General features: G+C 46.2%; 1 protein-coding gene across 1 annotated transcript in view; it reads right to left on the reverse strand.

Annotated features, from left to right (window-relative positions):
• BTBD8 (BTB domain containing 8) overlaps window positions 1-18,535 on the reverse strand; it is a 541,977-nt gene that overhangs the window by 236,551 nt on the left and 286,891 nt on the right. Inside the window, exon 12 of the mRNA XM_086953936.1 lies at window positions 3,843-3,972. Within this exon, the coding sequence (XP_086810062.1) occupies window positions 3,843-3,972 (130 nt within the window). The remainder of the gene's footprint in view (window positions 1-3,842; window positions 3,973-18,535) is intronic.

Here is an 18,535-nt window from a genome sequence, read left to right on the forward strand (position 1 = left end):
CCTCTTATTGATATGCAGGTGATAGGTGCCCTAAGGGTCCGGATCACTGGAGATCGATGAGGGTTGCGGGGGAGCAATTGTAAACGGGAGCAAAGAAAGGGAGTCAAATGTGTTGCTTCTGGGATTATGCAGGGCTGCTCAAAAGTAGGATTGGGCTAACTGGAGTACAGTATGTTGCTCAGAAAGGCTTCGAGGTTTTGTGTACAATTCAAGCGAGGTGAGGGGGGTAGTCTTGTTCCCCCACTGAAGGAAGATAATTAGCCCTGGGCCTTTCTCTATAGGGGGAGAGGTGTTAAGTAGCCATTCACGCTTTTCAAGATTCGGAAATTGTTAACCCTGATGGTGGCGGAGAGCGGTGCAGTCCACACCTTGGGGGACTTGGCATGGGTGCTGTTCCAGTTAAGATGACGATGGCGGCGGGATCGCTCTATGCTTATAGTCCTGGACTCTCTCCACGGACTAAGTTTTGGGCCCAGCTCGGGGTGGGATGGCGCTGATCCTCAGTTAAACTTGTCAAAGCGACACTCCCCTCCCCCCGTCAGTTTAACTCGTATAAGCAAAACCCCCGGGATCTTACCTGCTCCCTAGCCCTGAAATACTGGTCTCCCCCAGACTCTCTGCACAGCAGCCATTGCCGGCCAGCGCGATGATGTCGAAGATGATGGCGCAGAGCAGGAGCAGCGGGAGGATCCACTTGCAGCGCAGGTAGGCGATGCCGCACTTGAACATGGCGAGGCCGGGCGGTCACACAGGTAGGCGACGGGCTGGGACACAACGGGAGCGGGAGGACGGCTCGGCACAGGCTCTTCACAAGTCTGTCCCGGGACACTAACCGAGGCGGCCCCAACAACAGCACAAAGCAGGCGGCCCCACCCCGAGCACGCAGTGAGTCACGGCACTGCGGGGCTGGGAGACACCTGAGCTCTCACCCACCCCGCAGCTGCCTGTGCGAGGGGGCGCGTTGGGTTACACCGCACCCCCTGCCTGCCCGCCCGCCCGTCGCTTAACTCCTACCTGCCCGGATGGGGGCCGGTGGAACAGCTGCCCATTGTACTTTTCGCACTCCAAGCGGGAACAGTCCCGTTCCAACCCCCGTCCGAAACACGACCAGTCAGCATGCCCACCCCTCTACCCCATCCAGCCAGAAATACAACACGCAGATGCGTCCCACTCCACCTCAAACCCGGAAACAAGCACTCACCCGAGGACGATTTCTGGACGAGGGGGAAATGAGTAAACGCCTACCTCCGAATGACGGAGAGAAAAGGGGGGGCTTAAAAAGACCCAGAAAGTCTCACGAATCACGTCGTGATGGAGGAAAGAGTTATTGACAACCATCTCTTCCAATGGCTAGCCTCCATTTATGGAGCTAGCCAATGGAAGAGAGAGGCGGGTTAAAGCCCCATACTGTAGATCAAAAGATTTCGCCTGCGCGAGCACTGCTGCGCAGTGCTACGCCAGGCGAAACATAAAAAGAGTAATAAGGAGACTGGATTGTTTTCTGACGTAAATATGCCTTCATATACAGGGACATTGTAAAGGCATTAAAGGACTAGACAGATTCTGGAACTTACAGTGAACTAAGTTGTGCACAACCCTCTAAACATCTACAAGATAACTGCTGGTATGTACTGTAGAGAGAAATGTTGGGCTTCACTAGTATAAAGCGTCCTTTTCGTTGCACGGAACCCAGCCAAAATTATAGGAGGGCTAGTTTGCAAAGTCCTTCTCGATTAAAATTATACATTTAGAGGGAGGCATCCAGCAATTCGGTAGATGACCCATCAGATATTCTTACCAAGACTTTGTTCAGACAGAATGGGAGGGAAATAACGGGGTTTTAATTTTATTTTTAGTAAGCAATATGACAAACTTTTGTTGAGTCGCTGGTGCAGCTGAACCACAGGGTCTTATGTTTCCAAGTTATCATACAAAATATGGAAATAGGATACCTGAAATTAAACGTAAGTGGAAAGAGCAGTGCAATCTAAGAAACATGACCCAAAAGCACGAAGCACGGTTTAATAATCATTATAGTAGGATTCGGCAATACACAATCGCATTTAGAAAGGAAACTTCAGGTTTAATTCCAATTAGCCATTTATGTCACGTTGCAGTTTACAAGATGCAAAATTATAAAAAGCAAATGCTTTTCGTTTAGCTTCTATTTACAGAGGTAGACATATTTCTGACTGAGGTCTGTACGAAAAGGCAGCAATGATGTCCTCCTGACAATCTCACTACAAAACTGTCACTGCTTATCCCACCTAACAGATGCACAACTTGGATAGGATCTTTAAGCGGGAGGCCAGCAAAGACTCGAGAAAATACAAATCTGTAGGTAGTCATTCAAAAGATTAGCACTTATTTCCTTGCTTAAAACACAATACTATGTATCATTCCCGAATCAGCATTAACAACAAATTACATCTTCCTTGTGCTAGATGAAATAATGTAACTAACACCTACAGGTTTTGCTGATTATGACACTACTAAGCCCATCTTGAGCTAAAAACATGCCTTTTCTCACCATTAAATGAGTAGCCATGCTTCCCGTCTGTTATGTAATGCAGTTTATAGAACATGACCTGCAACAATTTACACCTCAGGCTAAAATGGTGTTCTTAATACTCAATAAAACATTCGGCATTTTCTGCATTTTTGCTTTCAGGAAAATATTTCTAATTGAAATACTTTAGACTAAAAACGGCGAAAACATGTTTTATACAAAAAGGTATCTAAACTCTTTTAAATATAATTCACATGTGGATACATGCACAAATATCACACAGTGTCTTCCTGTATACTTTTTAATGGCAGTCTATTTTGTGTGGGTGCATATAATGATTGTTTATATAAAGCAGTCAAGTCGTTTGACTGCAGTCTTTAGAATTATGTATGTAAATTTTAAAAATGAAATCCATCCACACAGTACTTTTATGCAACCCCACCATAAATGGCTGTGCCTTCAAGGGTTAACCGGCTACGATGTTAAACTTCGCTCTACGAACCAAACTGCCAGATTAAAAAAGCAGCCTTCAAAAGGGCTAGGACAAAGCTCTGTGTTTATCCGTGGGATTTATGTGGTGCGAGAGATTGCAGCAGGCCTTAGAGCGCCATTCTTCCTTCACACCTACAGGATTCTGCAACGCACATCTGCAACAAAGGCACGCTTGTTTTATGCTGATGGTGTTCCAAGTCCACGCTGTTCCATTTCAGAGCCCACTGCTGGGCTCCCCCGAGCTTCCCACCCTGCAGCACACCAGCAGAATGAGAATACAAGGCCAGCAAATGGAGAAGGAAAAGCCCACACCGCACCGTTCACGCAAGATTTGAGACAAAGCATTAGAGGCTTTCGTTAAACGACAGGTGCAACTATACAATGTGCGTGAAAATCAATTAAAAATACAAGCTCTCTCCGCTTTATAGACAAAAATATACATTGCTACCCGAGACGCGCTGTTAATAATTCAGAGTATCTGCTGCACTCACATCTCTAACATACCTCTCTCCAGCTGTTTTTAGAAGACAGACAGACACGCATTTCAGATGCATTTTTTTGCAGAGGAAATCAGTGTACCAATTTAAGAGACAGTTAAGAAAATCACTGCGCTGCTTATTCAAAATAAAAATGTATAGTTTAAAATTATAAACCACGCTATATTTGTAAAGGCTTGGACAGACCTCGCATTTTTGACATTTTAAAACGTTCCAACATTTGCATCAGTCTTAAAATCGCCACATCTACGGTTATTAAACCCCTCTACTCCACCCCAAAACGTATAAACAATTACTTGCAAACGGATACTTACGAATGCGCAGTGACTAGCGAGCCCACGTACCTGCTTGTATTTTCTGTTGATCGTCCGGTCTCATCAGTTTCCAGCCCTCCGTGTGTCGAACAGCATAAAAAGACTGAACCAGGAAGATCCACAGCTTATCACGCAGAGCCTGGATCTTGCACGTAAAAGCCTGTGTTCAAGCAACAAATCAGCAGCTGGTGAGAGCCTCGTTGTCATAGCGACCAGTCATTACACCCGTCAAAATCTACTTACTCCCTAAGCCAGATCAATGATGTCATCACTTAGATGCCATCATCACGCAGGTTCTACTATCAGAAGGTTTTGTTGTGCTCGGTGCCAGTGTTTTCCCATCATGCGAGCAGCGCGCTCCTGCGCGCGCCGTGCGGCAGCGCCTTCGCACGCGCGCGCAGTCTCTTCAGCGGGGCGCCTTGCACACAGCCTGACGCAGCCAGCTGTCACCACAAGGTCAAATGCGAGGGGCAGGCAACTGCCCCCAGCGGATGCCACAACGTACCCCCAAACGAGGCTGGAGAAGGGTACTTCTGCTGGGCGTTTGGCCGTGTGCGTGCTATTCATACCTTTCAGTTTAATACAACGGTGCCCAATGCAGTGGAGAGGCGCATTAAGCATGCGCGTGTGTAGTAGACACAGCAAACCTTGCACCCAAGGAGGCCGGCTTGAACACGTTCACAGTACACTATTACAATAAGATGTTGTTCTAAGACCTATGTAAACGTCACAGCACTTATTTAAAACGCACACACACATTTGGTCAATGCGGTGGCGGGTGAGTATTCTGGTATAAGCGAGTGATGGCGCTAACCTGAGCAGCACAGACCACGGACCACAAACGAGGAGCCCGGGATGGACTGCAGTTTTGGGTGCCACCTCTCCATCTCCTCAGGTCACCCTTTTCCAAATTATCATTAGGTAAGGTTAGCATTTAAGCAAGCCAATAACGTAACTGCCAGGACGCGCCTGATTGTCCAAGGAAAACACAGAACTGGAAACATGGTAGTGAGGTGGCAACCATATGTAGGGTGTCTAAACATGTTTTAATTTGAATTTGCTTCAATTACCAACGAACACATTTTACGTAGAAAATAGAACATCTCCACCTCTACTCACAGCTTGAGCCTAAAATTGCCCACGTGTTATTGCAATACAACCTTATTATTGGTCAATATGCGATTCCAGTTCCACTCTACACATTACTTATTTGTCGTTATATACTGATAGATTAACGACCATCCTTCAATCACCTCATTTGTCCGTCTCATTGGAAAAGCAGACTTAAAGAGCAGCCACTCCTTGAACACACTAATCTGAGCTGTGTTCCTGGTGGTCTCAGTGTGTGCGCCACACTGCCGTTCAGGTTATGCTGGCCTGGCGTCTAGCGCAGTACCATTGGAAGAACTGAGGAGTCAAACAACACAGGGTCAGAGACAGGTATAAGCCAACACACTCCCCTTCCTAGTTAACATCACAAACACAATCGATCGGCGGGCTCCCAAGAAGAAGCCACTTCACACACACTTTATAGTGTCATGCCTCATCATAGGTGCCTCCCTCTCAACCGGATGGGCCAGACCATTCAAATGGGCTCGACCTTTTATGGGGAGCTCGAAATAAATCTTTGAATTTGGATAAAAGCAGGGACCTAGTTCTTACTTAATGATATGGCTAAGTGTGCACTAAATATATCTCCTTTTTTAGCACTTCTCCTTGCCATGGTTAAACATAAAATATGTTTCGATGTTTCATTAAAGTGGTGTTTCATATATCCATCGTGAATTGCCTACATGTTTTAGCCGTACAAAATCCAGGTCAAAGGGGTCTCCAGCTTTCTTGAGGGCTCAAAGACAATCCCTGCCCACTTTCAAATGCTATTATATGCAACTTAGCAAAGGCATACGTTTCTCATACCTGAATACATGTAATTGAGTTACCTGCGACATGGATTAGAAAAAAATATATATAACTATGTTTACGAATGTGAAAACCTGCATTGAGCATATGCATAAACTATTACTTAACACACCCATTTGGTGAGCAAAACCACAGTCCTTTGCGAAAACCCTAATCAATTTTGTGTACACTGCACACATCACTTCAAACCATATATATGCTTTGCACATTCGAAATTCACAAAGTTTCAAAAAGACCACAAACTATTCATGCTCAAGGTGGACTTTCCCATATTCCAAGGTCGATTAATTCAATTCAATATAATCTTTACTGGGAAGAAGCAATAAAAGCAAAACAAATATCAGGTTAAAGACCATCTACAGAAAATAAAAACTTTATAATCCGTGCACAAAGCATGCAGGCATCACAGACATAAATACTCATAGCGCTTCCTAATAATAAAAGCCACTCTTATAAAATTTAAAATTGCACAACAAACCTCCATTGAACTACGACACTACAAAAACACAAGCCCTTCCTCATGCTGTCTCAAGTTTGTATTGCGTAAAATAGGGACCAGAAAGGAGGACAGAGGGGCAGAATACAAAGTGCAAAAGAACGTAAAGTGACTTGTGCTTTGCTTGGAGAGATTATACAAGTGACAAGGAGGCAAATTGTGTTGCAAAGGACCTTGCAGGGGAAAAGCAATCTTAGAGTGTAGAGTGCGCATTCTAAAAAGGGTTAAAGAAGAACAATGGGTAAAAGTTTACGATCTAGTATAAATAAGGTTCCAGACTCCTTGTTGTTGAACTTGACGAGTATCTTACAGTTAACTCCTTACACTGGGCCCTCTCCTTGCGCAAATTTATACAGTGACTTAGATAATACCGTTTGACTGTTTGGCATAGGGTCTTAAAAGTTTTCCACATATAGGCAAGCCAAGGAATCTGGTCTACCCGACCAAGAGACAGGCAATCAGAAATACAAGTTCTAACAAGGCCCGCCTCCAGGGATCCCCAACTCTTAAACCAAAGTAATAAGGGGGCAAGCCCAATTGAATCCTCCAGGTACCGAATCCCTAGTCCCTTGTGGCATATAGCGGTGGCAGTACCATCAGCGACTGACAATAGTCCATGATTAAAAATTAAAAAGGTTTTCAGCATGCTGGAGGCTCCCTGCTTTACGGTAGCCCCATAACCCTGCACCGTATACTCCTGCAGAGGTACATTTACTTTTGCATAGGCTTAACATCTCCTTGGGTGGTTTGTGCCTTAATCTGTGTCTGTGTGTAAATCTTAAAATAGCTTCAATGTTACTGCTAGAATGTTGAAATCTTATGGTTAATAACGAAGTCCAGCTAAAAAGAATTCCCAAATAATTTAAAGATGTAATCTTTTCAAAATTTGTCCCCCGTAACAAAACGTTTAGACTCGTGCTTGGATGCCCCAGGTGATAATTTAAGCCTTTGAATGGTTTACCTGCAGGTACAGGTCTTCCATATAAACAAAACAAATCTAATAAGACCTGTAGGACATTTGCTGTACGGGCAAGGAGCACCGCATCGTCCGCATGTAATAGGATTGATATTAATTTTGTTCCCATAAGTGGCATGTCTTTCCCTTTATCCACTAGATACTTATTGATCCTGTTTATATAAAGTAGGAAAAGAAAGGGAGCCAAGATACACCAGTCTAAAGCTGAAGTGGAGCTAATATGGGGGAACATTATACTGAGGGGCCTTAACTGACCCTTACCATTAGGTCTTTATGCAAACGCATTATAAGGACAGGGAGTTCTTTTTCAACGCCTATGTTTTCCATTAAGTCCCATAACTTTGAGCGGTTCACTATGTCGAACGCGCTTGATAGACCAATAAAGGCCAGATGTAAGGTTCCCCTTTTGACCCTAACATATTTACCTGCTATGAGGTAGAGGTATAGGCACTGATCAACAGTGCTGATGCATGGTCTAAACCTGTATTGAACTTCCGCTAGGTTATTATTTGAATCCGCCCAGCTCCCTAGACGGGACAAAAGTATTCCAATAATGAAATTGGCATGTAATAGGATGGCAGGGATCTATCTCCCTTTAAAAAAAAATAGAGACAACTACAGCTGTCCTCAAGGACTCTGGAATAGTGCCTGACACTGCAGATCTAAAACATTTGTTAGCAAGGGATTAGAGTTTGATTTAAAAATATTCGCTGGGACTTTCTGGGGGGCCTAATAGAGTATAAATTGTCCGATACTGACCGACAAATGTTCTTAAACATAAAACATTAAATATTGTAGGATGTCAGGCCCTAACTCCTCAGTTAGACAGGTTAAAATAGAGACCATATTCTCAACCGCAATATCTCGATTAAATAAGATATGGTCAATCTCACACCATTTCATTCTTAATTAATTGTTCTGGGAGAAAGTTATCCCATCCCTATTTGTAGGGCCTTTAGGTGTGGTGTAAGAATTCAGTGTGATGAGAGGATTAGGATCACTTGAACATTTACTAGCCACTTTTAAATCTATGAGTGGGGGAGAAAGCTCATCAGAGATCACAGTATGATCAATAGTGCTTCCAGTGTGGTTACCCAAGAAAGTTGGGATAAGGGCATTGCTCTCATAAAACATGTTGCTGTCAAAAAATTAATTATATACCAAAATAAGGATGTTTAGCCCCTCACCATATACTGTATGTTTAAAATGAGTAACATGATAATTTGACGAGTTCATAAAATCACACACACTGTTACCAAAATGTTGGTATAAAGTAGTATTAAAATCCCCAACCCATTTATATAGATAATGCAATTTGTTTTCTAATAAAAGTCTTCTAAAACCCCATCAAAGTGGTCTGTTGCATCACTCGAGTTCTGATTAAAGCCATTATAATAGAAATTGATCAACATGATTCCAGGTTCAACAGGGAAAGATAAAAGGGCTTTCAAAAAATAAGGAGTAGACTAAAGTGCTGAGGATTGAAATGCAGTAATCTAACCTGAGGAAAAAGTAGCAATGCGACCCCTCTGCTCTTCCCGCCTTTGACGGCAGGGGTGGCTGGACAAAGGAATGGTGCCCATCAATATAAAACCTTTCTGTCATCCATGTTTATTGGCAGCAAATAATTTTGAATGCACTAATGAACCTAACCCAGTCAGAATTTGTACATTTTGAGTGGGCAACTGCAATATTCCAAGAAATAAGGCTAAGACCACCTCATACTGGACAAAAGTCTTGAACTGTGCGCAGTTTTGCTTCATCCTGAAATTAATAAGATCCAAATAATGGAGGATCCGCTTCAAGATCATGTGCTGAAGACAGCTTTCCTGCATCCAGTGATAGGGGAATCCCATGTGTCAAAGATTTAACAGCGTTATACGTATATACAAGGTGCCGTGGGCATCGTTTAGTGGGTGGGAATCAACCAATACATTTGTGAATCCTGCAAATAATGTGATTACTGCAACAAAGGAGAGAAACAGTCTCAGTACATAACGTAAGATACATAAAAAATACAAGACTGACCAGGGTTTCGTTCAGTGATATAGATTGTCCAAGTTCTCTACAGATGTCAATACATCACTACATACAAAGTGCAAATGGAGCAGTGCTCTCGTGAATGTGTGAATATGTACAACATAAATACAAGACACTATGCACCCATTTTCAATAAATAGCTTCAAACAATATGAACAGATAGTCCATTAATACATATCTATCCGTATAGCATTGGATGTATGAACCTAGGAAGATGAAGTTTAAAATGGGCTTGATTTGAATGGTGCAGCAGGTGCAGTGGAACCAGGGCCAAAAGCTCTAAGGACCCCACTAAACGCAGAATACTTCTAAATTTTGCTACCAAATAAGCAAACACAATTGCAGTTACCTTGCAGGTACTAGGGTCATTATTTTAAAGGTGCAGCAGGTGCAGTGACACCGGGGCCAAAGCTCTAGGAACCCCTCCACCAAATATTGCTACAGTTTGCTACTAAACAGGCAGTCCCAAATGCAATTATCTTGCAGGCACTAGGGGGATGTTTTGAATGGTGCAGCAGGTGCAGAGGCACCGAGCCCAGAAGTTGTCAGAACTCCTCTAAACACATATTGCTATTACAACAATTAATTCTATCATTTTCCTTTTTCATTTTTCAAAATTTTGCTATTACTTACCCGCACTATACCACTAGTAGCAGCACAATATATTGCCTTTTTGTACATAAACAAGTCATAACACTTAAACAGACCTTCTGTAACTTATATTATACAACTAATCAGCAAGCTACAACTTACAACAAAAAACAGCATATTATCAATCACATAGGTGAAACCTAATGCATTTACCAATGCTTATTATCCTTGAGATGGGAGTTTACTTTTAACTCTATGACTGCACAGTTATAGAACTTTGTAGTGAACTGTGAAAATCGTGCTTAGGTACAAGGAATGTGAAATGAAACGCTGCACATCACAACATTTAATTGGCGTGCAAATATGAACCCGTCAAATATTTAAAACAATATGTGGAGTTAAGAAAGCACATTTGCTTTGTAACTCTGAAGTGAGAGTACAATAAAGATTTTAATAGCATCAAAACAATCAGAACACTTTACTTGGTGATGTGCAAATGAGATTATATTATTAAAATTATAAATATTTGCAGATACCCAATTTCTACACATTAACGTTTGTGAGCTGTAATAATAAGACTGCATGTCATGCCGGAAACTCGAAAAAACCTGGCTCGATAGAACACCCGCCACCCGCACAGCCCACAAAGACACCACTCGCAACCATCACCACCTCATCAGGACCACCAAAAGAGCCTCGTTCAAAGACCGCCTCGACAACAACGCCCACAACAGCAAAGAGCTCTTCAACATCGTGAAAAAACTCTCCAATCCTAGCTCCTGGACCGACATTCCGCCATCGCAAGCCCTGTGCGACACAGTCGCTGCCTTCTTCCACCGCAAGATCACCGACATCCACAACGGCTTCAACCCCTGGCTGAACCCTACAGACCCCGCCACGACGAACACTCCAGACCCCACCGTCCACGACCCTCTGACCACATGGACCAACGTGAGCACCGAAGACATAATCAAGACCATGAGCACCATCCACTCAGGCTCCCAGTCTGATCCTCTTCCCCACCACATCGCAAACAAAGCGGACAGCCTCATCGCACCCCACCTGCGTAACATCATCAACCTCTCCTTCGAAACCCCTACCTTCCAGGAGAGCTGGAAGCACGCCGAGATCAACGCCCTCCTGAAAAACTCAAGGCGGACCCGAGCGACCTCAAGAACTTCTGGCCCATCTCCCTGCTCCCGTTTCCAGCGAAAGTCATGGAAAAGATAGTCAACACCCAGCTCACCCGCTACCTAGAAGACAACAACATCCTGGACACCTCCCAGTCAGGCTTCCGCAGCAACCAGGGCGCCGAAACCGCCCTCATCGCCGCCACAGACGACATCAGAATCGTACTCGATAACGGCGAGACAGCAGCCCTCATCCTCTTAGACCTCTCCGCCGCCTTCGACACCGTCTGTCACCACACACTTCGCACTCGCCTCCACGACCCAGGGATCCGAGACAAGGCCCTGGATTGGACCACCTCCTTCCTCACCGACGGAACCCAGAGATCCTCCTCCCCCCGGTTCCAATCCGGAACCACCAAAACCATCTGAGGCGTCCCGCAGGGATCCTCCCTCAGCCCGACGCTGTTCAACGTCTACATGGCTCCCCTTGCTTGCATCACCAGACTACACAACCTCAACATAATCTCCTATGCCGACGACACCCAGCTGATCCTCTCCTGCACCAAGGACCCCCTCACCGCCAAATCCAACCTGCACCAGTGTATGAAGGCCGTCGCCGATTGGATGGAGGCAAGCCGGCTCAAGCTGAACAAGACAGAGATCCTCATCCTTGGGCCCAACCCCTCAGCGTGGGACGACTCCTGGTGGGAAGCATCACTGGGAACATCCCCGGCACCAACCAACCACGCACGCAACCTAGGGGTCATCCTCGACTCCAAGCTCAGAATGACCACCAAGTCAACGCAGTCTCCTCCTCCTGCTTCCACACCCTCAGTATGCTCCAGAAGATCTACAGATGGATCCTGGAGGACACACGGAAAACAGTCACCCATGCCCTCGTCAAGCAGCCGACTCGACTACGGAAACGCCCTATACGCCGGAGCCCCGTCCAAACTCATCAACAGACTCCAAAGAAACCAGAACGCCTCAGCACGCCTGATCCTTGACGTCCCACACCAGGACGACATCACCCCACACCTGAGAGACCTGCACTGGCTCCCCATCGACAAAAGAATCACATTCAAACTCATGATCCATGCACACAAAGCACTCCACAAGACTGGCCCAGCATATCTCAACAACAGACTCGCCTTCTACGTACCCAACAGGAAACTCCGCTCCACCGACCTTTCCCTGGCCGTCGTCCCGCGCACCCACAGAACCACTTTCGGGGGCAGATCCTTCTCCCACCGCGCCACCAAGACCTGGAACGCCCTCCCCCTCCATCTACGACAGACCGCAGACCTCCCGGCCTTCAGAAGACTGCTCAAGACCTGGCTCTTCGACCACTAGCTGCAGTTCCACCCCATTTGCATTGGGTGTCCCTATATGCCAAAAATGACCTACACCGTGCCAGGGCCAGCATTTTGTCATGGGTACCCTGCTTAGGCCAAAAATTACATACAATATAGCAGAGCCAGACTTTTGCCATTAAAGCCAACAATACACTATGGGTGACCCTTATGTCAAAAATTACTTCAGTGTGTCAGGGCCAAAATACGTCATGGCTGCTCCTCTCTAGTATGCTACAGTTGACCTCCCTCTTGACAACTATTACTTTCAGTGAGCTAGTGCCAGCATATTGCCATGTGTGCCCCAATGTCAATAATTTCTTTAAGTGTGCCAGCTGCAGCATTTTTCCACGAATGCCCTACATGGCAATAATTACTTCTAGTATGCCAGTACCAGTATTTTACCTGTATCCTGGTCTTCAGTAGTAATAACCTATAGTATACCAGTAGGGTACCTGTATGCCAGAATTCTACTCATTGTTCCAGCATTTTGTCACAGGTGCCCGTCATGCTAAGGATTGCCAGCAGCAGTATTTTTTTCATTTAGTGTGCCTCCATTAAAGAAGAAGTACCTTCAGTATGTCAGGGTTAGTGGAAGACTCAAGCAGAATAACACATTCTCACTTGGGCTCACTTATATTCACTCACTACCTCCCTCTCACCTTTTTTTCACTAACTTGCACTCACTCATTCATTCATTGTCACTCTCTTGCATTCACTCCTACTCCATATTTCTCACTCACTGTCACCTATCACTCACACATTTTCACACTCACTGAATTTGACTCTTCCCCTAACTCAGTCATACTATGTCACTCACATTCATTTGCATTGATTATTTCTCTATCTTCTCACACACTGTCATGCTCACACAGTAATTCTCACTCTTATACTCCCTCACACTAATTAATTCTAACTTACTCCCAGTCACTCTCACTCATACTCAATTACCAAACATTATCACTCACTACCCGTCACTGACTCTTACTCACCTTCACTTATACACACATGCTTACACATACAAACACACTCACATATATAAGCGCTCTTGCTCACCCACAAGCATGTACACAACATACATTTGAAAGCATTTTTTATTTACCTCAACTGCCGGGAAAGGTTCGATTCCAGGAAATTGTACTCTATTCTTGATTACACTAACAGTGAATAATATCCTATTATTCACTGTTAGTGCAATAAAATATTGGAAAAAAAAAATGAGTGTAGAGCTCCAAACCACACCCATAAGGGTGAGCTGCAACTGTGTTCCTGGCACTGATTTTGCCACCTCTGAGGCTAGGGGCTGCAAAACGCAGATACAGAGGTCGCATGAAAGGGAGGACAGGGTGAATTAACAGTGAATGAGACCCAGAAAAATCAATCTGTGTCGTAGTGGGTTGTGATATGTACAGTCTCTTAAGCCAGCTTTCCCTATTCTCCTGTTTCTTGTGGCACCCCCGGCGCCCTCTGCTCATCAACTCACTTTGGGGCTCTTTCTCTACAACCCCTTGTGCCCGCACACCATGACCCAGCGTTTCCCCTTAAGCTCTCCACTCTGCTACTATTCTGTATTTTTGTTGTATTTCAATCAACGGTCCAGTCACCGATTTAGCATTAAGATGAACATACAAACCTTTGTCAATGCTTAAGACAAAGTGACAAGGCTATACTCAGTGGCAGCTCCTCTGCTAAGGCCGAAGAGATTCACCCCACTGCTTTTAAAAGCAGTGTAACTAAAGGAAAAGTAAAATAATAATAACCCAATGTTATTATCATGTTATGTCTTCCTGCTGCTTTGCGGCCGGGGCTGGCGGGGCTGCTCTGCTCTCAGAGCAGGACAGGGGAGGAGTGGCGTCCCCACTCCAAGTGCGCATGAATGTTTGGCTGGCCCTCTTGAGCCTGCCAAACATTCATGCGCACTTTGAATGTTCGCCACGTAGGCTGCATTACAGCCTGGGTGGAGAACATGCCCAGGCCCCACCTCGCGCCTGTCTGAGCACCGAACCACGACACTCAGACCAATCACAACACTGCATTGCAGCGTTGTGATTGGTCTGGAGAGTCTTGGTGCTTCCTGTTCCTGCCCGAGTCGAATGCAAAGTAGAGACTGATAGACGTGGCGATAAGGTACCCCTGGCCGTGCCGGCCGCCACTGGCTATACTAGTAGCCCAGCCGAAAAGTGCTGCACATCAAAGCAGACTTCGTGTTTAAAAGATACGGAAGAAGACACCAAGTAGGAAGTACGAAAGGCAGTGGCGATTTCCTGGTAGGGCTCTGCTGGACCCGACCTTTAAGGAGGACATCCGCACTGCCATTGACGACTACTTCGACATAAACACAGGCTCTGTTACCTCCTCGGCCACGTTATGGGAAGGTTTCAAGGCCACATTACGTGGGGTTTGCATCACAAAACAAGTAGGGTCCCTGCGTGAGATTCGCTCCACCTTGTCTCGCATTGAAACAGATATCACTACGATAGAGAAGGAGATCCTTGAGGATCCCACGGCGGATCGTGAGGCTAAACGCCTTGGGCTACTTTTAGAGTTTCGGGACGCTGCAGATAGAGAAGTGAAGTTCATGGGTATGCACTACACTGCGCGGCTGTACGGTGAGGGTGACAGGCCGGGCAAACTATTAGCGCAAATGCTTCGTCCGCCACACCAAGCAGCTTACATTACTGAAGTGGTTGACGCACAGGGTACACAACAACATTCCACTCACAATGTATCCAACACCTTTTTGTCATACTACAAAACCCTTTACACTTCCACACTCACAGGGGAACACCGCAACCCGGGACCGTATTTGAATGAAATAGCCATGGTGTACCTAGAGAAAAACATGCAGGAGTTTTTGGCCATGCCCATTACACCGGATTTTATAATTGAGGCTATCAACTCATTGCGTAGCTCCTCTGCTCCCGGCCTTGACGGTTACTCAGCTGACTTTTACAAGGAATACAAGGAGGAACTTGTCCCTGGGCTTGTCGAGGTATACGCGGAGGCACTGGAGGCAGGTGTCTTTCCACGTACGCTCCGGGAAGCGGTTATTGTTTTATTACCCAAGCAAGGCCGTGAACCCTCTTCGTGCAGCTCTTACAGACCCCTATCCCTCTTGAACTACAAAATTTTGGCCAAGGTCCTTGCAATTCGTTTAGCGCTGCTCGTGGAAACTATCATTTCGCCGGCTCAGACAGGATTGGTCTCACATCGATCCACTTCCCTCAATCTCCGTACACTGTTTTCTGTTTTACACAGAATAGAGCCCTCCACATCAGCTGCAGAGGTGTTCCTGAACGCGGAGAAAGCGTTTGACACCCTGGAGTGGCCTTTTTTTTTGTCAATTATGAGAAGAATGGGGATGCCTGCTATGTTTGTGGCGACGGTGGAGTTACTGTACTCGGCTCCCACCGCCCGGATACGATTGAACGGCACCATTACTGAAAGCAGCACACTTTCACGAGGCACCCGCCAGGGGTGTCCACTATGCCCGCTCCTTTTCATTATTGCGATGGATCCCCTGGTGCGACATTTTCAAGAGAAGCATCTCCACCAGGGGCTCCAGTTCCGCACCGGGCCACTACTGGTCTCGATGTATGCCGATGACACTGTTTTGTATGTTCGAACTCCTCAGTCCAACTTGGCGCCACTGTTGATGGAGATTTCACGCTTTGGCGAATACTCGGGCCTTAAAATAAATTGGCACAAGTCAGTCATTTTCCCGCTCACCCCCTCCACCGAGCAGTGGACCTGCTCGTTCCCTCTAGAATGGAGCACCGACTCCGTGAAATATTTGGGTATCCACATCCACCTTGACACGGTGTCCATTGTCCGATTGAATTACGGCCGCGCCCTTGACGTTTTGGAAGACCACACGGAACGCTGGATTTGCCTCCCACTGTCTATGGCTGGTCGGATTGCCATCATCAAAATGTTTGTTCTCCCCTGGTTCTTGCATTTATTTAACAATATTCCGATCCCCCTCACCAAAATTTTTTTTACACAACTTCGCACCTCACTTCTGCGTTTGATATGGGGTGGTAAAAACCCACGTGTGGCCTGGCGCACACTGACACTCCCTTACGAACGTGGTGGATTTGGAGTACCAGATTTTTTTCTTTATTACCTAGTGGCACAGAGCTCGTACGCATACCCTTGGTTTCACCCGGATGCCAGGATTCCTCATCTGAGACCTGAGGCTGACTTGGCACTCCCTGTGGCCCTCTCTTCCATCCTCCCTAGGGGACTCCCTCGAGACCCGCAAGACATACAGCCTTTGTCCACTACATGTTGGGCTTGGGGTAAAATGCGACGCCTCTTACACCTTGAGAAACTATACTCGCCTGCACTGCCGTTGCCCAACCCTCACTGGCTCCTCATTACAGGCGAATCGGTGGTACAGCGCACACTGTCCAAATATCAATTACACACGGGCGGGGACCTTTTCCCGGACAGCCATGCCTTTTCCCTTACGGAAGATCACCACTTCACGGACAGGACGTTCATGGACTCATTCACGCCGACTAGACTGCGCTCAATGCTCAGGGCTGAATTCCCCACATTTCCGCTCCCTCCTGATGACACCCCAGCGCTCACATTCATAATACAGAACCAGGCGGGGGCACATGTCGCATCTAAATTATATAAGCTATGCCTTGCCTCAGTTCCTTCCTCCGACATAAAGGTACGTGCTGACTGGGAGGGCGACCTGGGTATCCAGATTACAGATGATCAATGGGCGGCGTGTTGTGCTACCACGAGAGAGGTGTCCATTAACACCAGACATAAACTTATACATTTTAAGTTACTGAGGAGGACGTACCACACTCCCGCATTTGCCCATAGAATTGACCCTAGCAGGCCGCACAATTGCCCTAAATGCAAACCCCCACAGGCGGATTTTGCCCATCTTTCCTGGACTTGCCCGCTACTGCATACCTGCTGGCTGCAGGTAAACCGGGTTCTGGGGGACATACTAGGCATGGACCTGCAACCCACCCCTGAAATTGTGCTGCTTGGTTATGTTGCTAACTTCCCACGCCCTCTTCGTAAACTAATCAGAAAAGGGGGTGGTGATGAACAGAGTGTCTGAATTAAGCAGACCACTCTTACCCAGTCCAAAGATCAGGGCTTGATCCATCACCATTATTTATCTCACTGCACCATCCCAGCTCAGAACCTGGCTATATGCAAATCAGTCTGTCCCTGGCCCAGTGCATCATGGGAACAGGGCAGACTAAACTACCAAGCCAATTCTTCACCAGAAAGGAGACAAGCTACCGGGGACCGGTTTCTGGCATTTCAGCCGTCTTCGGCCCGGCTTGCTTGAATCCTGATGGTGCAGTGAGAAAGGGACTCATGTCTGAGTATACCCTGCCACACCTATAGAGGCCAAAAACGAATCAGAAAAGGGGGTGGTGATGAACAGAGTGTCTAAATTAAGCAGACCACTCTTACCCAGTCCAAAGATCAGGGCTTGATCCATCACCATTATTTATCTCACTGCACCATCCCAGCTCAGAACCTGGCTATATGGGATGGTGCAGTGAGCTAAAAAACGGTGATGGATCAAGCCCTGATCTTTGGACTGGGTAAGAGTGGTCTGCTTAATTCAGACACTCTGTTCATCACCACCCCCTTTTCTGAATCATTTTGTCCACCATAAGCGTGGAAGGGTATACTCAGATGTGAGTCCCTAGCTCATTGCACCATCAGGATTCAAGCAAGCCGGGCCGAAGACGGCTGAAATGCCAGAAACCGGTCCCCGGTAGCTTGTTTCCTTCCCAGTATAAGAATTGGCTTGGTAGTTTGGTCTGCCCTGTTCCCATGATGCACTGGGCCAGGGTCAGACTAATTTGCATATAGCCAAGTTCTGAGCTGGGATGGTGCAGTGAGCTAAAAAACGGTGATGGATCAAGCCCTGATCTTTGGACTGGGTAAGAGTGGTCTGCTTAATTCAGACACTCTGTTCATCACCACCCCCTTTTCTGAATCATCTTTCCTCTTCGTAAACTGGCATCCATTGGCTTCCTTTTAGCTAAACAAGAAGTTGCGCTTCTCTGGTGTGCTAGGCGCGCTCCAACAGTCCGCGCTTGGCTCCGTAGTATGGCCTACTGCAATGGTAACAGCGCTGAATATTCAGATATGATTCCAATCGCTTCCAGACCGATTGACATATGGGGGCCATACCGGAAATATGCAGCGAAGCTCGCTCAGGA

This window comes from Lissotriton vulgaris, chromosome 1_1 (genome assembly GCF_964263255.1).
Source record: "Lissotriton vulgaris chromosome 1_1, aLisVul1.2, whole genome shotgun sequence".
NCBI classification, from domain to species: domain Eukaryota; kingdom Metazoa; phylum Chordata; class Amphibia; order Caudata; family Salamandridae; genus Lissotriton; species Lissotriton vulgaris.